This window comes from Nymphaea colorata, chromosome 4 (assembly GCF_008831285.2).
Source record: "Nymphaea colorata isolate Beijing-Zhang1983 chromosome 4, ASM883128v2, whole genome shotgun sequence".
Lineage (NCBI taxonomy): Eukaryota > Viridiplantae > Streptophyta > Magnoliopsida > Nymphaeales > Nymphaeaceae > Nymphaea > Nymphaea colorata.
This window is the reverse complement of record NC_045141.1, coordinates 4,073,355-4,096,398: the sequence shown is the minus strand read 5'-3', so window position 1 is coordinate 4,096,398 and position 23,044 is coordinate 4,073,355. Positions and strand designations below refer to the sequence as shown.

General features: G+C 42.0%; 1 protein-coding gene and 1 long non-coding RNA gene across 3 annotated transcripts in view; one reads left to right on the top strand and one right to left on the bottom strand.

Annotated features, from left to right (window-relative positions):
• Positions 1–3,383: 3,383 nt before the first annotated feature.
• LOC116252246 (peroxidase P7-like) overlaps positions 3,384–23,044 on the bottom strand; it is a 44,625-nt gene continuing 24,964 nt past the window's right edge. The window contains exons 1-4 of one of the 2 annotated variants that reach the window (XM_031626384.2): positions 4,693–4,931; positions 4,400–4,591; positions 4,114–4,279; positions 3,384–4,031 (exon numbers count right to left, since the gene is read on the bottom strand). In XM_031626384.2, coding sequence (XP_031482244.1) covers positions 3,640–4,031; positions 4,114–4,279; positions 4,400–4,591; positions 4,693–4,905 — 963 coding nt within the window. In that variant the 5' untranslated portion in view covers positions 4,906–4,931 and the 3' untranslated portion in view covers positions 3,384–3,639. Of the gene's footprint in view, positions 4,032–4,113; positions 4,280–4,399; positions 4,592–4,692; positions 4,932–23,044 lie in introns of those variants that run through there. The other variant, XM_050077284.1, reaches the window with a different exon arrangement.
• LOC126409987 (uncharacterized) lies at positions 11,100–11,835 on the top strand. Its single transcript, XR_007573147.1, has 3 exons — positions 11,100–11,187; positions 11,425–11,507; positions 11,626–11,835. It is a non-coding gene; the product is annotated as an uncharacterized LOC126409987 (long non-coding RNA).

Sequence of the window (23,044 nt, the reverse complement as noted above, 5' to 3'; positions counted from 1 at the left end):
ATGATCTACCTCCACAAAATCTCCATGGCAAATTTGGACTTTGTGAAACGCCGTCCAATTTGAGGGAAGATGAAAAGAATGATGGTTAACGACACACACAATGATAAGGATGCCAACATCATGGTAAGGATCGTTTGGAAAGGATCATGGCAAAAATCAAGGCGATAGATTATGAAAACAGTTACAACAAAAATCAAGGAACAGTTTTGTTGATAATGAATATCTTGTAACAACTCTTTAAAATAAAGAGTTATCTTAGCTGTAATGCCTATATAAGAGATTGACATACTTTGTCAATTTTAAGGCCGATGGCCTTATGTGGGTAAAGAAAATATGTGCCATGTTAATCCCCTAAGCTTTTTCTGTTATTGGTTTATGTTTTTCAACACTGTCTACTGATTTTTTTTCTTTCTTTCTTTTTTTTTGTTTGTTAGTGATTTACTATAGACAGCCTTTGGTTATGACAGCCTTTGGTTGAGTGAAAAAATGTTTATGATTGCCATCTTAATCCAGATTGCATATTGGTGACTCAAAATCCTCCTCTTATTCTTTAATATACTAAGGTGGATTTTTTTCGAGGTTCGAGTTTGATAAAAAAAGAAAAATTATTACTGTGGCATACTTATGACACAGTTAAAACCTACGGAAAATTATATGAATGATATTTTGGAAGTATCTTGTCATTATCATAATAAGGAAAAAGCTTAATAACTTCCAAGGTTTAAGCTACTAGGTATTTGGGAATCTTGATTTCTTGTACAACGTGCACCTTTTGGCTTTCTGATTTGGCTTTAATCTTTTATCTGTAGCAGCATATCATAATGAGGAGCATTTTATGAGCTCACATATCTATCCATTCTTTTGTGACTACTAAAATATAGGTCTAATATAGTGTAAATATGACTTGTTTTTATTCCTTGAATATGTTAACAGAATCTAGACCGGTGTAGAGGGCCATCTACTTCTACAAAAAGTGCTACACTGAGATCTTGGAGCAGAACCACTTGAGCCGTCTACAAAAGGTCACAAGTATTTGAAGCCTGTCCTGTAAATTTGATTTGCAGTTCGGGTTCGTTATCCAACTCAATCTATTAAATGACCTTCTAATATCCTAATTTTAAATTGCACAAATGATTTCAACTTTTATATCATTCGTGAAAGACTCCCATCGATGATGGTAATGATGTTTTGGAGAAAGATGGCTACAGAATAAGGCAGATGGCTCTTGTTAATACAGCTTTGTTCAACCGTCTTCTTACTAGTGCATGCCATTGGTAATGACAACATTTTGGATTCAAGAGCAAATCTATTTTACAAATAATGAAGCCGACAGGGGTTATCTTTCTAATAGTCGATATATGTTGTTCTCAAGAATCTTTTATATACTGCATTTTAGCAGCATGAAGACCAACTTATAATGTTTTTTGCTTTTTACTTCAGGTTTTAGATATGCTTGAAGATGCTTGTGAGTCACTACTGGATAGCATTGTTGATGAAAGTTAATGCAAAATTAATGCAGCTGCCTTTATGAAGAAGGTGAACGGTTTAACTTTTGGGTTCTCCAAAAGTTCCATCGTTCCAAGACATGTGCCCTATTTTAAATTTCAGTTTTTTGTTTTTAATATGGTCATTATATTTTCAGTTTTCTGTTTTTAATATGTCCATAATGACCATAGTGGAGTTACCAAGAGTCAATGTCATTTATTTTTTCAGTTTTTTTCTTACATGTATATATATGGCCCTTTGGGTTGGCTAAAGTAGTGTGAGAAAGCATTTCAAGTGTGCTCTAAATTTTTAGTGTTGTGTGCTCTTATCACGTGTCATGCCTTTGTGATCACTTGTAGAAACAAGTGCTCGATTAGTGTGTTGTGTTCTTGTGTTGTGTCATTCACAGGAGCATAAGAAGAGGAAGTGCAGACAGGTCATTCCTTTTGCTAACAATTGTTTCTCAGAACCAACACATCTTGGATCATGTATCAAGGGAGGCCAAACTGGCTATCTCTATCTCAAAGTAGGGTGGGAGGTTTTGGTATGACGTTATCAAGAGAGCAAAGCTAGCTATCGGAGGTCTCTCTCTCTCTCTCTCTCTCTCTCTCTCTCTCTCTCTCTCTCTCTCTCTCTCTCTCTCTCTCTCTCTCTCTCTCTCTCTCTCTCTCTCTGTTGTCTTTAAACCTGAGGGTCTTAGTTACAGGATTTCAGTTTTAGACTCACCCATCACTAGTTTGATGAAATTGTTAAGTGAAAAGCTCTTTGAGATGTTGAGCTCTAAGGTCTGTTGGCCTAAGTGCTTGCGTTTCCTCAAGGTATGTGGCGCTTTACCTCGCTATTTTTCTTTTTTTGGCTGCTGCCATTTTTTACTTGTTACAATGTAGACATGTGCTATTTTGTTTTAACAAGGTGTTTGTATAAGAGACATTTATAAAGTTGAAAACATATGGGGAAGTAGATGTTTCTTATATGACTTTCATGAGATAACGTTGATGGTTTATTAAAATTTTTCCTGAAGTTCTTGCATGTTGATAAGTGTACATGTGTGTGTGTGTGTGTGTGTGTGTCTACATAAAATTTTTCCAGTACGTAAAGCATAATTTAGATGTAAATTAAAAGAGAGGTCGAGGTAAAATTATGTGTTTTACCAAAGAGGCCTTTCACATTCGTCAAAGATTACTTCCTATATAAAAGGTAACTAACCGCATAATAAATAAGGCACGAGTTTTGTTTTGAGATTGAAAGCTTTTAAAATAGGATTAATTTGCTGGAACATTAATCAGCTAGCTGTGTAAACATCAAGCAATCAAGCTAGAATACATGCTAAGACGGGAAATACTGTACTCAGGATTCGTCTGATCTGATCTCCATACGGCAGAACCAACATCGTCCATTTGCATATTATCTGCTTCTGCTTCAAATTACAAATTTGTTAAGTCCAATTTCTTTACGTAACATGTCATGTATAAGAAAAACTGCAAATGCCCAATTATTATTTCAACTGCTTAATTGGGTTTTCAGGCAAATTATCTCATGCCTTATCGGTTCAGGAGCCAAGGGGGAGGCAGGGGCCCATCGAAGTTTGAAAAAATTGAAATTGACCAGATAAATTTTGACAAAATTCTCACTTCGCCCCATAAAATTTTGAAATTAACTATACAGTGAAGAATCCTAACTCTGCCGCTGCTCAGGCTACAACATCACCATTTCCTGTGGAAATGTTAGGATCGCAGTGCAATTCTTTGACGATCCATTTTGATCTTTCGAACAAATTAAATTCAATGCGCACGGCATAATGCTCGCACAAGATACAGATGCATGGTAAGTGGTATCAAGGGAAAGTACCACCAGTTACACACTAGGAACTGTGCTTGACATGAAGAAACAACACAAGAAACAAAAAAGATCAAGGAGATTCTGCCTACGATAAATCCATTACAGGTGGTGACGATATACCCTCATGAGGGAAAGCATAAAAAGGTTTTTTGGTGATTGGCTCACTAAACAGTAAGAAATGACAAACACGGCAAAACAACATAGTTTGCCTCCAAAAGGAAACACACGTATAATATCTTGCTATTGTAAAAGCTCTGGGGCGCATAATCAGAATCAAAGTATTAATCTACAATCGATAATCGAACCCAAGCCTTCTTAGTTGATCCTCCTGCAGTTCTTCCTGATTTCGCCGTTGGACCCAGTAAGGGGCTTGATGTCTCCCATTCTGATCATCGCCGCAACAAAGTCGGCATTGAAGGTGCTGCTGCTCTGGCTGTAAGACGTGACCAGTGAATCCGTGGATCCACCATTGAAGAGCTGCTGGTCGGAATGGAGGAGTCCCCTCATACTGATAAGGTCCTGAAAGTAGCTGTTGTCGAAGGAGGTAGGCGTCTGTATATCAAGGGGTGCCAAGTTGTTGTCCCCTGCTCCTGATGTCCTGGGGCATCCCGCCTGTCTAGTCCTTGCAAAGAAGCCATCTATGTTGGTCTCATTGTATATGCGAGCCCTGAAGTTGGTGCACCTTGCCTGGCCAATCGTGTGAGCCCCTGCTCCCCAACATATGGTGTCAATGACTGTTTATATATATATACACACACACAAGACAAGCAAACTTGGATTGATCCGTACCTGACAGTGCAACTAAGTCTTTGACAGAGAGTCCTTGAGCTTGGAAGCTGGAAACGAGACGATTAAGATCGAAGGTGGGAGCAGGGATGCTAGTATTAGCAGCAGCTTGGCTGGCAGTCCAGGCATCTCTTCTTCCAACCTTGACATCCCAGCTAGGCCCACCCAACTATATATATTGAAAAAACAGATATATTCAAGTCAATTCAGTTAATTTCAACATAATAATGTTTTATGTGTATATATTGACGTGAAAGCTTAACTAGCGGATCAAAATTTCAGTACTTACAGCAACAACAGAGTCTCTGGCACTTATGGCCAAGATATCGGCACATGACACAACCCCCGGGCAGATCTGCTCCACAGCAGCCTTGATTGCATCTATCACTTCAAATCCTCTGGTAGAATTCCTGTTGGGGGCTGCATTCTTCTCTCCAGTGAACGTAGCGGTGTCATCCAACATAATGGAACCATCACACCCCTAATGACAACAAGCGAGCCATATATAACATGCACTAATTAGTTCTCTGTTTGATTAAAGAAAGCTGCTGGTATGGCATAAGTCTTGGTTAATTGACATACGTTGACAAAGCAGTCATGGAAGAATAAACGAAGAAGCGACGCGCCCATTCTGGGTTCTTTGTCTACAGCCAGCTTGACCTGGGCTCGGACTGCATCGAGCAAACCGGGGCAACAAGAATCGTAGTAGTCGGTGGAGAGTTGAGCAGTGGAGCTCGCAATAGAGATGACAAAGACGATGAAGAATGTGGCAAAGAGGTTCGACGGGCACGCCATGACTTGGGGAGTTGAAATGAGACAGATCAAAAGCGGTGGGTTGAAAGAACACCAAAGGACGGGCTTATTTATATACAGTGACAGACTCGAAGTGGTTGAGCTCACCTTGACTAATGTGCTCGGACCAAATCGGGGCATTTATTAATTGTCGTCTAGGCTTCCACCTAACGTAGGCCAAGGAGCATGCATCACGTTCCTCGATGTTCACACACGCTTTTCTTTGTCTCATTTACGGTCACTTTTGTTAAATCTGGTTTGTTGAGTAGTAGGCAATAAAATTTCCAAGATTGAATATCCCTAGCTAGTTTGGTAAAGAGTGACATGCACTTAAATTTGTTGCAAGTTGACTAGATCACATCACGGCATGAGGAAAGCTTGTCACGCGGTCAATGGCAAGTGCACCCGTTGATTTGAAGGCTGCTTTTTAAGAAGTTCACCAGTCGTAAACGTTCTGATTTTGTTAATAAAAGGTGGAAGGCCTAATCCTCAACCAGGGGCTGGTTTTTGGAAAGGCTTGTCAATGTGTGTTAGGGGTTGGGTACCTTGGGTTTGTGGCAAAGAAGAAAATGAGATTCATGTGAAAATATCCATTTTACGAAAGTGATCCCAAGGATTTGAGGTTATTTCATTTAAGTGCAGATAATAAAATTATATTTGTTAAGCGAAAACACGCTCACTTACGATTTCCATCAAATAAATTAATAACAAGGGGACTTGCAATCACCTTTTATTTTCTTTTTCCAATTATATAAATCGATGACAAAAGAAATTTAAATGTGCGTGGGCCATTTGAAAAGAAAACGTCCGCTTTTCTTAACTTTGCTAAATAAACATTTTCCTTTGGCCGTTGGATGTCATCTTGGGGTTTGTCCGGTCATCTTTAAGTCGAGTTGAGTCCTTAGACAATCCGCCTAGGTAGCGTCTTCCTATTTCAGTTCGGGTAAGCATTTAGATTAGTCGGTCGGGTTTGCTTAATTGGAGTCGGGTCACATGTTCGTTCGGGTCTTGGATCACTGTTTGATCCGGTTACACTTTACTATTTAAACTATTGTACACCCCATTTGTGGGATTATGCTTTGTTAATGAAATAGAATTTGGAGTTTATCTCTCTTCCCCACCAGCGTGGTGTGTACTTCCCCGCCGTGGAGGCGTGTAATCCCAGCCGTGGATGTGTGTAATCCCCGCCGTGGAGACGTGTAATCCCCGCCGTGGAGACGTGTAATCCCCGCCATGAAGGCGTGTAATCCCCGCAATGTAGGCGTGTAATTCCCCGCCGTGAAGGTGGTGTACGAAGCTCTCAGCCCGTGTGATTCTGGCCAAGAAGAAGAAGAGGAAATCAACGTAGGTGGTGGTTGCCGGAAAATCACCATTGAAGCCGATGACCTACGCATCTTTCCCAGACACGTGAGCAAGCTCTCCACGGTGCAGCCCCCTTGAACACTAAGGTGGTTAGAGGCTGGTTGAGTCTCGGAAGGACGTGGAGAAGAGTGGGTTGTGGCTCTGCCCAGTTAGTATCCGCGTGACAACAATCCGGCGGCGTGAGAACAAGGTTGGTACCGATAAACTCTCCCGATTCCATCCCTCTCGCTGTTCTTAGACTAGGTTGAAACCAACCCTAGTAGGCTCGTTTTCTCCCCGAGCGCATCGGGAATAAGGTTGGCTAGAAAGGAAGGTAGATTCCCAATCTTGGCGGGCTTAGTGAAGTTCAGCCATAGTAGGTTTCTCTCCCCCTGTATGATCCAGGGAGTGAGTGATCGGAAAGGTCTGGCTAAGCAATAGCTAGCTGGTTCACCTACAGAGCTAAACCAATTGGTTAGTGGCGATCGCCGCTGGTAGACAGCCAGTAGCGGTTGCAACGGACACTTGGCGGAGCCAAGCATTGAGCCACGGTGTCGTGGGAGCTCTCATTCAAATTTGAGAGCGGCGCCAAAGTGGAGAGGGGCTGAGCCATAACCAGCAGCCTAGTAAGAATCACCCGGACACAAGTTGTCCAACAGGCCAAGTTGGGCCGAGACCAACCAAGGACTGTGGTGTATTTGAGTGGCCGGAATCAGCCATTCGGCGGTCGGAAGACTGGCTGTTGCTCCTTTTCTGGTGGTCACCCAACAGCCACTCGCCACTTCCAAAACTGCCCCTGGCGAGTTATTTCGGCACTAAAGGAGGGCAAGTCCAAGAAGGGCAGATTCATCCTTTTATCGAGCATTTAACACCTTGGCATGGACGAGGAGGACATTAACTCCTGGGTTTCCTTCCCGAGCTCCTCGGTTCACCGTGGGGAACATTCACTCCTCCAACCATTCATCTCAACTGTCCCCTCTACCATGTGTCATCATCGTGGGGACCAAGCCCTTCAAGTTCCAAGCGAGCAATTAAGGTGAGTCTTTAATTCTCCTTGCTAATCTCTCCCTTCTTCTTCGTAATCCCCTCTCTTAGCCATTAATCCCTTCCTCCTCAACCGAGCCAGAGTATTAACTACTAGCTTAGCCCCCTCGCCTTGGAGTCTTGTAGCTAGGTTCCCTCCAAGGTTGGTAAGTGTCGGCAGCATATAACCCCGCGGCCATTGTCCCAGCCAACCTTCCTACAGCACCAACATCAGCCAGGCGGGCCGACACCAAACTCCATCATCTTCCCCAGGCGGGCCGAAAATCATAGGTGCCCTCGCCACCGTTGGCAACTCTCCCTCGTGGCCTCTCCGCACCTGTTGCTGAACCTTTGTCGCAGACATCTCGGCGACCTCGGCCAGGCGAGCCGACTCCGTCGCTACCACACCCCCATCGTCAACACTGCACCAAGGCCAATCATGGCCCATAGCGGTAGCGGCCACCCTAGGCGCAACGTCCTCGCCCCTTCGGTGCACTCGACCCGGTGGGTCGAGCTTCTCGGATCGTGCTCCTACGTCACCCTCGGCCAAGCAGGCCGAATCTCTTGAGGCGCCATCAGCAGCATCCTCGGCCAGGCGGGCTGAGCCTTCACAGCAGCAACATCGTCCTCGGCCAGGCAGGTTGAGCCACAATGGCATCAGTGCTACCCTCGGCCAGGCGGGCCGAGCTCCATCTCCAGCAGCTTCCACCCCTGTCACCCTTCACTGTGGTAGACTACCCTCCTCATCTAGTAGTCTATGATTCTGTAAGTTTGTTTGGGTCGAGTCTTGTGAGTCGTGAGTGGATCCCATATCCCTCGCAGTCGTGTCAGCCTTCCCTCCTAGTGCTTGTAGTAGGTCTAAAACCGGGATTGGGTTAACCATACATGTATCCTCGTCCCAGGGTAAAGTCAAGCCGGGGTTTCTGTCCAGCGGGTTATTTACTTTGTTGTTGTTTTTAGTGTCTTGAGTCTTAGGATTCAGTCTATAGGCTACCCTGAGTGATCTTGGGTAGAGGATTCGGCTTAGGGCAGCGGTTCCACTGGCTCTAGGGTCTGGGTCCTCAACATATCTCTTGGTCGTGACATTCTGGCTGGCCAACTGATGGGTTGCAGCTACTATCCATAGCCTCTACGAGGTGAGCTGGTGCGTCATCCCTGGGTCGTATGCCCTTTGGTGACCAAGGCAGGTGGAGCTGATAGAGCCTTGAGTAGGTTCACATCACTAGGCTCCTTGTTAACTCGTAAATTTGTGATAAAGTCATGCACAAGTAAGATTTGGGCTCTCAAAGTTATGTATTGGATGGGGGATGTCAGATCTTAGACTATTTTTCTTGCAATTGGTTATATTATTGTTATTGTGCATTAGTAGTATACATGGATAACTGTAAAGCCTAAAAAAGCTTATGGTAAACCTAGCTGATCAGCTAAGCTAGCCAGTTGTAGGTGACTTACCATTTGAAAGTGCGTAGAATGCTGCCTAAGATGCCTAGATGCTTAGTAGCCTATGCATTTCAGTTGACAAACTAAGTTTTGTCCATGTAACATGGGTATGAGACGACTGATAAGCCTCTAGTACCTGCATTGATGCACCAAAACCACAATGCAGACACATGACGGTACATTTTGGATTGGGTTTAGGTTAGACCCAATCCAAAGCGACTTACCTTTATCTTAACAAGAAGTTGTCGGTGGCCAATGTCTGTTTCCTCTCCCCTTTCAACCCTTCCACTAAGTTATTGATCCTTCACTGAGACACAATTACAAGCAAGCAGCTTTGGTGTCTATCACAATAGCTTTGGTGGACCAACCAGAGAGAGAGAGAGAGAGAGACCTGATGTTATTGTATGCGTATTTATATGAATAAATTTGTATTATTTAACATTCTTTAGTTTTGTATTATTTTGTCAGTCTTTCTGTGACTATATATAATCATGTATATGTTTATGTATGTGACTGTATATAATAATATTTTGGTTGCATTTTATTAGCTTTTACATTTTTATTTTTTATCTTTTTTCATTTAGAGCGCTTAGTCCAGCCTAGGCATGCCTAAGCTCTAGGGTCTACTCATTGCCTCGGCGCCATCTAGTTCTCTAGTGACATACACTGCGGCACTTGAGAATGTAGAACCCGCAACACCTATGAGAAGGCCAAGCATGAAGGCAGTTGGCAAAGACTTGGAATAATGGGGTGGACATTAGATGTTGAATTGGGCCAATGATGGAATGGCCATTTGATAGCAAGTTAGTGACTTAGCAGGTTGGCATGGCCTGGTGCTAAGGGCTTGGCCATGCTACATTGAGGTATGATTCATGATAGCATGTGGTGTAGCAGATGAAACTCATAACTTGGCTTGTGGGGATTGAAGATGGGTGACCAAGTGGGAATATGAAAACTGCGCATATGCACAAACTTGTTGACAATTGAAGGCCAATGATGAGTAGAGACCATAGTCACAGAAAACATGTTTTTTCCAAAAAGAAAAAACACGAAAAATCAAATGGCCGCCTAAAACTTAGAAAAAACATGTTTTTTTGAAAAAAACGTTAAAAACGAAAAAAACACATTTTTAACGTGTTTTTTACTTTTTTTAATGCCAAACAGTTTTTTTTTTTCATTTTCTATTTTTTATTTGTTGCAAATCTACTTATCTTGTGATGTTTGTGTTATTAGTTTCTCACTTATTTTTTTTTCACCATTTTTAGTATTTTAAAATTTTAAAAAATTTACCATATTTTTCCTTTTTTTCTCATTTTTTTCAAGCTCTCCGTATTATACCCGAGAAAAACCTCACCATTTAAAACTCCGAGATGATATTTGTGACTATGGTAGAGACAACTCAGCCAATGCTTAGCACTCAGCTCCTAAAGAGATGGACTGAAGGGTACGTATTGGCTGGTAGTTGAGCAGCACAAAATGGCAATTAGCCATATCAAACAAAGAGGAACAAGGTTTCCGGCATTTGCTTGTGGCGCCAATGGCTGAATGAAGTTGCAGCCAGAGGAGGTGCCACATACACTATGTAACTACTTTATGACTGCCTAGGTCCTATTTATGGTCGACATGGACACTTATGTGGCAGAATTTGGAGTGTGTATACATGTATTATGTTCTTTATATTTCTATTACTGATTTTTCAAAGCCCTAGCTTGGGTTGCCTAAGTGTGGAGATGGGGTTGTGCCTTAAGTTCGCTGAAATTTTGTTGGCTGTGTACTTGAAACCTTTTTTGGCTTTGAAGGGAACATCAGCTGCTAAGCTCGTTAGGTTCTGGAGAGCCTTAGACTACGAGGATGCTTATAAATAACCTAAAATTTCCCATGACAGTAGCAGTGCTTGGCAGACCTAATGTTGTCGACATGTTCATATGAGCTACAACCTCTCTTCCTCTTTAGATAGTTCTTTATAGATAGTGCTGTATATACCTCAATATGTTTCATAAAGCTCAGTTTTTGCTAGAAATTTGTTAATTTCCTTTATTGATGATTCTTTTGTATCTATGCATTTTTTAGATTTTATTGATTAATGTTATGTGGTTAGTCAAGGTGTGCAAAGTCAAAACTTCTGTAGGTAAATTGTGATTTAGGAGAATAGGGTGTTTCTGGTTCTTGCATACCGTCAAATTCATAAGCTTAACTTAATAGTTTGGGTTCTTATGATTGTGTGTCAGCTAAAAAGTTTGTTTCAGGTGGTTAAGTTTTTCCATATTGTTGGTTGTAGAACCATTTTTCCTTGTTTTCGTTGACAATTCATGAAAATGTCCTGCAGTGGCTCATTGTTTTTTATTTTGAATAGTTCTTTTTCCTGCTGTCTCGTACTGATATGCTATATTTGCAGATTTATCTTCTCAATTTTCAGATTTTCTATGCACTCTTTTCTGCAATTGTTGGCTTCTTGCTTGGGGCAAGTGATGGTCTAGCAAGGTATGCTGTTCATCTATTTATCTTAGTGTGGTAGTGTTTAGCTTTTTGCTTGGAAATCATGAGTTTTGCTTGGTTTTTTGAGATATTGTTGCTCTAAGTTGATATTTTTACACCAAGTTATTTTATGTGTCTGAAATAATTAATTTATAAATTTTAGTATGGTGTGCTTGCTTTATTAATTTTCCTTCCAGATTGATAATCTGTTGTTCCTTCAACATTTTCACTTTCTGGTTTCAGATTCATTCTGTTGATGCTGTTCATGAGCTTTTTGAGCAGTTTCCTGAAGCTTTCATGAAGTATCTTCATGTGCCAACCAAAGAGTAAGTGCTCACTACTCAGTCTTCACATTTAAATTCATGTTTCATTGCATGACCAACCTTCTTTTCTGCATTTTAGTGCCTAGTCTTCCTTTGCTTACCAAAATACTGTTTGTGGCAGGAGTTCTTTTTATGCTTCCAATCAGGTGAGTCGACCATTATATTTGGAGCGTTGTGATTACGTATTCTTCTAATTGAATTTATGCAATCTTTGCTGTTATATTTAACACTTTTTATGAATAAAGATGGAATGTCTATGATTCCACATGTAATATGCTTCAATTTTTCCACTTGGTGTGTTAGACTTATCCTTTATTTTGTGTATATCATTGAATTGTCTGGGATGCTTAGGAGCTTTCGTTATTGCATGTTACTTGAAGACATCAACCATGCTTTTATAAGTGTATTGAGAGCTTTGTTGGTAGCTATGTGATACGTACAGATAACTTGAAGGGTTTCACATCCATAATGAGCTGGCTGGACTCAGGTTATATATATATATATATATTCTGTTTTAATTGCAAGTGTCTTTATTGTATTGTTGAGAGCTAGAGATGCATTTAGGTCATCTTATTTAACTCTTTTTTTTTTAGACTTAAATATCTTTTAGTGTTCATTTCCTTAGAAAATGTTGTGCAGGTCTCACTTTTTTTTGGAAAGACTTTTAATAGTAAATATCATTTGGAAGAGATGACTTCATATCATCTTACTAATACTTTTCTAGAAACTTGAGTATCTTGGAATGGGAGTTTCACTCACTCTTTCTTGGTCATCAAAGAGAGAGAGGGAGAGAGAGACCATCATGCTTAATTAGCAAAACATCAAACTAATTTCTCTTGTGGAAACTTAAATTTCTTTTCCCCATATATCTGTGTGGCTAAATACAATTAAATGAGAATACATGTTAATTGGCAAGGGTGCGGCGAGGGTGTATAATTGTATATATATAATATATTTAATATATATATATATATAAATGTGTGTATTCATAATATATATAATTTTAGATTGTTTCTTAGCTTAATCTATCCTTTCTTTTTACTTTTATTACTATACATAAAGAAAGAAAGGGACATAGAGACGAAAAAATGGAAAATATTTTGAACTTGCATAAGAAAGGACACAAGGACACGGTTGGGGTGTGTGTTGGAGCTGCACTAGCACCAACACCAGCGTTGTGTTGACATGGGTGCGGCATCTTTTTTGAAGAGTTTGTGTGACATGGCATCTAATTAATTTCTCTTTTGAAAATAAAATTTTCTTCCTCACATAGGTGCGAGGTAAGCTATAACCATATATATAAATGGGAGTATATATATATATACATATATATACATACATATATGCATTGACCTGTACCCACACCTAAGTCTCTTGACAATTCTCTGGACTGGTGGCATACGCATATACACTCCTCCTCAAGTTGGGCATACATATCAAACATGCCCAATTTGGATACATTTCTCTCGAACAAAGTTGAAGATAGAGCGTTCGTCAGAACATCAGCAGTTTGGTCTTCAGACTTCATGTAAGGTAAGACTAACTCTTTAGCATCAATTCTTCCACGAATGAAGTGACGGTCAATCTCAACATGCTTTGTTCTATCGTGTAGTACAGGGTTGTTGGCTAAGTTTATTGTAGACTTGTTGTCACAGTACATCTTCATAGGTCCTTCAATCTCTATCCTGATATCAGTAAGCAATATTTTCAACCATAGTAACTCTGACAATCCCATAGCAATAACTTTATACTCTACCTCAGCACTAGATCGAGAACACATATCTTGTCTCTTGCTCATCCAGACAACAAGATTTCCTCCCAAGTAGAGACAATACCTTGTGGTAGACTATCTAGTATCAGCACAACCTGCCCAGTCTACATCGGAATACCCCTCGATTTCTACAGTCTCTTGTTTCACATACAAGAGTCCTTTGCCAGGATTTTTCTTCAAATAGCACAATATTCTATCCACAGCCTTCAGGTCTGCATCAGTAGGTACATGCATGAATTGACTCAGTACATTCACCGCAAAAGCGATATCTGGTCTCATAAGGGTAAGATAAATCAACTTTCCAACGAGACGTTGATATCTTCCTTTAGCTTCTTCACAGAGCAACTCTCCATCTCTAAGGCTTAACTTGTGTCCAGTATCAAGTGAGGTAGAAGCAGGTCTACACCCCAGTTCACCAGTCTTCTCCAACAGATCTAATGTGTATTTCCTTTGGTTTAGCACAAGGCTAGTACTAGATCTAGCAATCTCAATACCAAGAAAATACCTCAGTTTGCCAAGATCCTTGAGATCAAATTCAGCAGCCAGTAACACTTTTAACTTGATGATCTCCTCCTCATCATCTCTTGTGACAATCATGTCATCCACATAGACAAGTAAAAGAATGACCCTACCCTCTTTTTTCTTCACAAATAGAGTGTGGTCTCCATTCCCTTGATTGTACCCATGATGTTGCATCACTCGTCTGAGTCGCTCGAACCATGTTCTGGGCGACTACTTGAGGCCACATAAGGCCTTTTTCAGCTTACAACATTTCTCTGGTTCATCATATCCTGGGGCCATACACATATACACTTCTTCTTCGAGATCACCATTGAGAAAAGCATTCTTAGCATCGAGTTGGTACATCCTCCACTCTTTCATCACAGTTAGGGACATAACAACTCTAACTGTCTTCATTTTCACAACTGGAGCAAAAGTCTCTAAGTAATCAATCCCATATTTTGACTAAACCCCATGGCCACAAGACGAGCTTTGTATCTTTCAACACTTTCATCTGGTTTATACTTAACGGTATACACCCACTTGGAACCAACCAAGTGAGCCGCCTCAGGAATCTTCACAACTTCACATGTCATGTTTCTTCTCAAGGCTTCCATTTCTTCTTTCATAGCATCAGCCCACTTGAAATCACTTTGAGCTTCAGCAACGGACCTGAGAATCATAGCCAAAGAAAGAGAAGATAGAAAACACTTGTAATCCTTGCTAAGTCTAGAATAAGATACAAAATTACCAATCGGGTGTTGAGTACATGACCTGACACCCTTTCTCAGGATAATGGGAAGTTCTTCATTTTCTTTTTCAACCTCGTCTTGAGTCTTCAAGGTAAGACTTGGTTCATCCAGGGAAGGAATGACATTGGGATTGGAAGTAGACCTCACACCATTAGTTACCTCCTCTGTTTGAGCACCTCGTCTAGAGTAGACCTGTCCAAACAAACGATGACCTTCCTTCTCAGTTCCGATGTCACACCCTTCCTCCTTCTCAGGTTCTTTCTTGTAATCCAAAAAATCTATAAATTGAATCTCCTGACTCTAAGAATACTCTTCCCTAACCACAGACTTCTCCCCCTGAAGAGGATTCTCACAAAATTAAGAGGCATGTTCCAAGAAGGTAACATCCCTTGTAAGATAAACTCGACCAGCGGTAGGATCAAGACACTTATACCTTTTCTGAGTAGGAGAATACCCAACAAACACACCCTTGATAGACCGGGGATCAAGTTTCTTAACATTGGGACTGTGATCATGAATAAAACACACACAGCCAAAAACACGAGGGGGGAGGAGAAAAGGTTGACGACTTCCCAGAAATAAAGAATGGGGAGTCCGACCATTCAGCACATGACTGAGCATGCGGTTGATGAGATACGCATTAGTAAGAGCTGCATCACCCCAATAGTGTTTGGGAAGATTCCTCTGAAACAAAAGGGCTCTGGTGACATTAAGGAGCTGGCAATTCTTCCTCTCAGCCACCCCGTTTTGTGGGGGAGTATAATTACAGGACGTCTCATGAACAATCCCCCTTTTCGAAGGAAATCCTCAACTCACTGACACATATACTCACAGGCACTATCTGATCGGAAGGTTTTAACAGTTCCATCATTTTGAGTTTGCACAAGTAGAATGAAGGTCTCTATGATATGAGGTACCTCACTGCGATCTTTTAATAAGTACACAAAGGTGATCCGAGAGAAGTCATCAATAAAAGTTATAAAATATTGAAAACCTTGACGGGTATGAATTTCCGAAGGCCCCCACACATCCGAGTGAACCAAGGAAAAAGCTTCATTAACACAACTAGTAGAAATAGGGTACAAAGCTCTCACATGTTTGGCAAACTGACATACATCACAAGAAATCAAAGACAAGTTTAGAGTGAAACACAATTCGGGAAACAACTATTTCAAAATGCCCCAAGGCGTTCATGCCAATACAAGAATGACTAAAGACAATCTTTTCTTCGCTTTTCTGTCTTGCTGATCGCTGTCATAAGAGCTATGGCCACGTGTATAGAAAGACGATATAAGCTATCGGACACCAAACCAATCCCAGTCATCTTCCCTGTCGCCAAGTCCTGCAAAACACAACGATTTGCAGAAAAAATGAGTTCAAAATTCAGCTCTTTAGTAAGTTTACTAACTGACAAGAGATTTAAGGGAAGTTGAGGGACATGTAATGCTCCTCGCACATGAAACTTGTCCAACAAGGACAGACTCTCTTCTCCTGCCACAAAGGTAGAGGAACATCTACGAGAGATACTCGTTCCCTTCCAAAAGACAGCTTATACTCATGAAACAATTTAGGGTTACCCGTCCTGTGGTGAGTAGCACCACTGTCCACAATCCATTCTCCCACACAAGAGTTACCTTTATCCCCTACAATGGCAAGAGCTTGATTAGCTTTTGTCTCATTTGATGCCTCAACCTGATTGACATCGATCCGACCCAGATAAGCCCTCAATTCATGAAGCCGTTCAGCAGAAATGGAGACCTTTCCTCCACTAGATTTTGTTTCCTCAAACATAGTCGACTTCCCATTAGAAGACCTCCCTTTGTTACCCTTTTTTTCTGGATGAAGATCCCAACAGAAATCCACAGTATGACCAGTCTTCTTGCAGAGAGTACATCTACGAAGAGATCTAGTAGTGCCTCCAGGACCATGACTAACAAGAGCAGATCTCTCATTATATGACATGAGATCCCTCTTTCCCCCAGTAGTAACCAGCCTTCTTTGTTCTTCAGCTTCAACACGAGAATACACATCTTCAATACTCGACACTTCTCATGAATTCAAAATCTGGCTTCTAACACCTTCAAACTCATCATTCAAACCAGCTAAAAAGAGGAACACCTTATTTTCCCACTCTTTAGCTACATAAAGTGCCTGATCTTGGGGACGGTGCCAAGTAACATCAAAATAATAGTCAAGATCCTCCCACTTGACTTTCAAAGCCCCATAGTAATCTGCTACATATAAGTTCCCTTACCGAAGCTCATAGACAGTCTTCATTTGTTGGTAAGTCCGGATAGCCTTTTTCTTCTGGCCATACATATTCTCTAAAATCACCCACATGTCTCTAGCAGTCTTCTTTCAAAGAATAAGGGGTTGGATATCAACGGAAACAGAGTTGACAATCCAAGTTTTTACTTGATTATCCTCAAGAAACCAAGTGTCCCACACACCACTTGTCTCCACCGGTTCAGGTTTCCTTCCATTGATATAGGCAATCCGACCGCGGACAGCAATCCCTATAGTCATAGCGGCCGACCACGAGAGGTAGTTCTCCTTGGTAAGGCAAATAGTAGTGACCTGAACGGGAACATTTTCAATTCTATAAGCCCCGATTTCAGTTTGATCAGCGTTGTCAGTCGACGAGGAAGACACTGCCTCGACTACATACCAGCCCGGCGGCGGCGGCAACAGTAGTGAGTGATAGAGAGATTAGGGTTGGAACTTCACAACCCCAAAAAATTTTCCAAACTCGTCGGCTCTGATACCATGTAGAAACACGAAATATAGGAAAAAATAATACGATGAACATGATGTACCGTGGAAAAACCCACAACAAGAGAGAAAAAACCACAGGGAGGAACTGGTGCCCACTAGCAACCAGACTCTCTCTCTCAAGATTTCATTAACTCTCTCAAGATTAGGGTTACAATCCTTAAGTAAGGCCCAACAAGGGCTACACGATGGATCGGGTATGGATCCTGACCCAGTCCCGAGAACCATCTAACACGTTTCAACAATATTATCTTGCCATTGTGTGTCAACCTTTGGTTTAGGCTAGCGATGTACTCTGCATAAGACTGAAGCCTGATGGTTTTGTTATTTAATCAAAAGCCTTTTTCGTTTAGTTATGTAAATCAAATTATAACGAATCCTTGAGAAGAAATTTGTTTAGAAACATAAGGGAGGAACCAGTTCTTGACTAATTGAGCGAGTGTTAACATATAGTAAATGTGCAAGGCCCGACATTAGTTTTATGATGTCCATTTATCTTGCGCCCAATTATGAATGAGGACTTGCCTGCACACTATGTCACATGAGTGCGGGGTGCCGGTGCAAGTGCGAGTGCTGGTGCGACGTATCCCAAAAAATTTGGGTGCGAGGGTGCGGCGAGGGTGTATATGTGTATAAATGTATGTATTCATAATATATATAATTGTAGCTTTTTTCTTAGTTTAATCCATACTTTCTTTTTACTTTTATTACTATACACAAAGAAAGAAAGGGACAGGGAGAAGAAAAAAAAGTGAAAACTATTTTGAATTTGCATAAAAAAAGATGTGGTTGGGGTGCAATGCAAAAAAAGATGTGGTTGGGGTGCGTGTTAGAGCTGCACCAGCACCAGCATCGTGTCAACATGGGTGTGGCCCCTTTTTTGAAGAGTCTGTGTGACATAGCTTGTACACACTGCCCTTCACACTGGGAGCTGGCCATGCCTAAAGTCGTTACCTTCACCGCATGTGGTCCGGACGTACCATAACAGTCTCAAATACCTTATGAACCAAAGAGTGAGCACTCTGATCCAGCAACGTTGCCTTGTCAAACTCATGGTGTGTGACTTTGTAGTAGAATACAAGAAGGGGCTGGACAATACCGCAACCGATTCACTATCACGGGTGGGAGAAAACTTGATGACATTATCCGTGATTAGCACAAACCTATGGGAAAGGATTGCACTTGAGCAAGACTTGGTTGAGAATCTTAGATTGCTGAAAGCAACATTGAAACAAAAGGCAGATTCTATCCCACATTATTCGGTTAAGGGCAGCATACTATGTCGAAAGGGTAAGGCAGTCATACCGAAACAGTCTGAGCTTACCCGAGAGCTAATACAACACTTTCATGACACCGTGACAGTTGGGCATGAAGGAGTGGCCAATACTCTAGCACGAGACAAAAGCCAATTCTGGTGGGAAGGCATGAAGACTGAGATACGAGCCTATATTCTGTGATGCCAAATTTGTCAACGGGAGAAGAGTGAAAATGTAAAACCGCCCGGGCACTTATGTCCATTGCCTATTCCGCAACAGCCATGGGTTGATATATCCATGGACTTTATAGAGACTCTACCTAGGGCTGAAGGCAAAGAAGTGGTTATGGTTGTGGTTGATAGGCTAACAAAATATAGCCATTTCGCCTCTCTTCCCCGTCATTACAATGGACCGATAGTGGCCAAGGTTCATCAAGATTATGTGGGAAAATTGCATGGTATACCTCATACCATAGTATGCGATCGTGACTCTATTTTTTTGAGTAATTTTTGGAAGGAGTTGATGAGGCTGGCTGGAACGAAGATTCACTACAACACTACCCATCATCCTCAAACGGATGGGCAAAGTGAAGTTGTTAATAGGACATTGGAAACATACTTGCGATGCTTCATGGGAGAAAGACCAACGACTTGGGTTAGACCTCTTGCTTGGGCTGAATGGTCCTACAATTCCAGCACTCACTCTACTATTGGGATCAGTCTATATGAGGTTCTCTATGGGTATCCACCTCCTTCCATACCACACTATGAGGAAGGCACGACGAGTGATGATATGATTGACTGTGAATTACGCAACCGAAATGAAATTGTGGACTCTCTTCGGAAGAACATGGCTAAAGCTCAAGACCGAATGAGTCAAGTCTACAATAAGGGTCGGAAAGATAGAGAATTTTCAGTCGACGACTATGTTTGGCTGAAAAGATTGGCTATGAGGCAACGTTCACTCATGGGTCAGCCCTATTTAAAATTGTTACTAAAATACTATGGACCCTTCAAGGTAATCCAACGGATTGGGAAAGCTGCTTATATGCTAGCCTTACCGGCTGAGGCAATGGTACACCCAGTCTTCCATGTGTCAAGACTGAAACCGCTTTATCGAGACTTACCAAATCAGATTAAGGACATGACAGGGCAGCAACCAGTTCCGCAACGAATATTACGCGATAGACAGGTGGAGCATGGAGGCCAACAAAGATCAGAGGTGCTGGTGGAATGGGAGGGGCAGGACAGAGGAACTCCATGGGAAGTATTAGAGGAATTAGTACAACGTTTTTCTCATGTATGAGCTTGGGGACAAGCTCAATTCGAGGATGGTGGAGTTGATGCACACCCAATGGGAACACGGACAGAAGCATAGGGGCTATCACAAAGTAGGGGTATTATGCGTACGTATAGCCGACGACGCCGAGGGATAAGCACACAATGGGCCAGCAGCCAGCAGATTAGGGACGAAGATCAGAGATGGACAGTTCGGACTGAAGAAGACTGCGTCAGCTGAAAGGAGCTGAGTCGGACTCGGCTCAACACAGTGTGCGTCAGGATCAGGTTTAGCTAGCAAGAGCTCAGGCTAACCTGAGCACGTCGCGGCTGGGTTCAAGCCCAGACCGAGTAATTGTAAGTGTTTTCTATTTTGTTGAGTCATTACAGGTTTTGTACTTATCTCAGTCCGAGATAGCAGGTGGCACTCGAGACAACCCAGTAGTATATAAACTGGAGACTGCGCCAAAGATTATATCTTTTGAAATTGAATTAATGAAAAGAACCCTTTTCTCTCCCGCGTGGAGTGTTTGAGCTGCTTAGGTGTGGCGCCAAAAGCTTCGCCAGCGGAGGGAACCTCACTGGAAAAGAAGAACGACTGCAGAACCAGAGGAGAGGAACTAGGAACTCTACCGGAAATGCAGGTGACGGATCGACCAAGGTGTAGATGTCTTCCATCACCAGGACATCTAGAGGCCAGGGCGGAGGACTGTGAGCTCGATGGAGGAGCGTGGACGCCGATCACCAACCTCTCAGATCTGCTACACGACAGCCGAAGGAACATCTTCAGCCGGTAAGAATCCTAACTCTGTGGAGATTCTACCACGAGATCTTCCTGTTACCCGATCAAAAGTGGAGAGGATGCTGACATTCTGATCGATTTGAGTTTAACTCATCTAATGAGAGGAATAGATCGGTCTGATCTGACTGAGATCGAAGGATCTGAAGAAGAAATGAAGTGCTGACAAGATCGGGCGAGCACGATTTCAGGCGGATCGCCTAACGAACGACTTAGATCGGCTTTAATTCTTGTTGAGATCAGTTCTTCTGCCGCATTCTGTATCTAATTGTTGTGGATTACTTGCGATGAGCAACAGAGTGAAATCTGTTGAGGAATTGGATGATTGAAGACGAAGAACAGAGGATGAATTCTATACAGGCGCAGTGACAAAAATTTTTGTTAATCTGTGAATTGCCGACGATCCGAGCAAGATCTGAATTTGAGGAGAACATTCTGATGAAGTTTGAGGAGAATCCGAGCTGTTTTGGATAGCTCACCGGAACTGATCGGAATCATGGCAGCGGCTCACGGAATTAGGCGGCGCAGTTCTGAGCGACATTAGAAACTAGGCTGATTTCAATCCTCAATGACTCACCTTTTGGATGCTGCTTTGAAGATAAATTTTTGGGCATTCTTTTATCAAAATCTTAGCTATCACTGGTCCAAATTTCAGCTCAATCCGAGCTACGGTTGAATTCTGGCAAATTTTTGAAGGTGACTGACTCCAGACGTTGCCTGAGCCCTACGACAGACTATTTCAGGTAGAATCAGACACATCTTTGGGCCTAATCCTCGAGTACTTAGCTTCATTCATACCAATTTTCACTATTTTAGAAGCTTTGGATGCGAAGATATGAATTTTTGAAGGAGATCGACTTCTGATCTCAGCTTGAGCATCTGAGACAAGCTGTTTTAGGCAAAAATAAGCACAACTTTCAGTTCAACGAGTTAGCTGTTGGAAGTGACTTTGGAGCTGGGTTTTGGAGCGTCTATCCCTCCATATTTCAGCTTCCTCTAGACCAATTTTCATGATTTTAGGAGATCTGGATGAGGAGATATGATTTTTTGAAATAGCACTATTCTGGAAGCTGGCTTCACACCTGCGAGAGCGATTATCGCCAGTTTCCCTAATTTCTATCTTAGATTTGGGTGAAACCAGAGATTTGGGTGAAACCGTGCATTCTCCATGACCTTGAATCGTGATTAATTGCAAGATATACATCTGCTTTATTGGCTGGTTCATTTGCAACATCAAATCCATTGATGTAAGTCGCTGCTGCAACCTGTTCTTGAGCTGGACCTGCATTTTTGAAGAGCACTGTGCCGGCACTGAACGGGGCACCTGTTTTCCCCTAATTCATCACTTAGCAGGGGTTCAATCGATCCTTGGTGATGCTCCTAAACCGTATGAGTTCTCTCGTTATCATTGTACCATTGCCTACTGTGATTGTTGTGCTTCTATAAGCTGCTGTCACAGAACTGAACAAGCGAGGAGAGACTGATCAGCAGGAAGACATGAGCTGCTGTGGAGCTGACCATTGAAGGGACGAGCGCTGGCGTCTATCCAGCATCTACTACCTCCTAGTTCACTCAAAATAGGGGTTTCTACTGTAATCTGGTGAAGTGCAGAACTTACTAGCTTCCTATACTTCTGATTTGATGCAACTATGATCTGCTGTATTTCCTTGCGAGCTGAGGTGATCCGGAGAGGAGGACTCAACTGGAGATCAACATCTTGCTGTGCGCAAGATCTGAGCCTGTGGAGAAGTGCTCAATACCAAGGATTGTATTGGCCTTCTTCCTCGGTGAGTGTTGGACTAGCTCCAACAAGGTACATCTGAACCCCCCTATAGTTGCGTGGGAGGGTGCATTCTATTTCCAGCCAACCTTCGTGTTTGCAGTTGTAGGGAATCCTCTAAAGCTCGTTTAGCCGAGGACACATTCCCAAGCTGTTGGACTTACCTAGGGCGAAGGGTGTGGATTGCTCATTCTACGGATTGCATGAATGGTTTGGCATGGATGAATGATTGTTGAGTGAGGGAGAGTTCAAAATTGTATCGAGAACGCTTGTAAAGCCTCACATCCCCACTCTTGATTGTAGTAGGTTGAAAATTTGGGAGGGACATTCCACTTGTATTTCGGTCCTAAGGGATATATTCAGTCGGGGTTGTGTCCGACTTGGGATCGAATTTTGTATTCCCTATTCTTTTAACCTCCTTCGGCTTGTTAGTTCCCAATAGATCTTGGGAAGCGACTGCATCTTGGTGAGATTTGAGCAGCTACAAGGGCAGGACGCATCAGTCACTTCTGTCAGAAATAAGTCAATGCCATAATTCTCATTAAAATATGTTCAACTAACAGAAAATATGTCGAAATGCAGTACATAAGGATGTGTGGATCTGGATGGCATGTGGCTATGAATTTAGACTG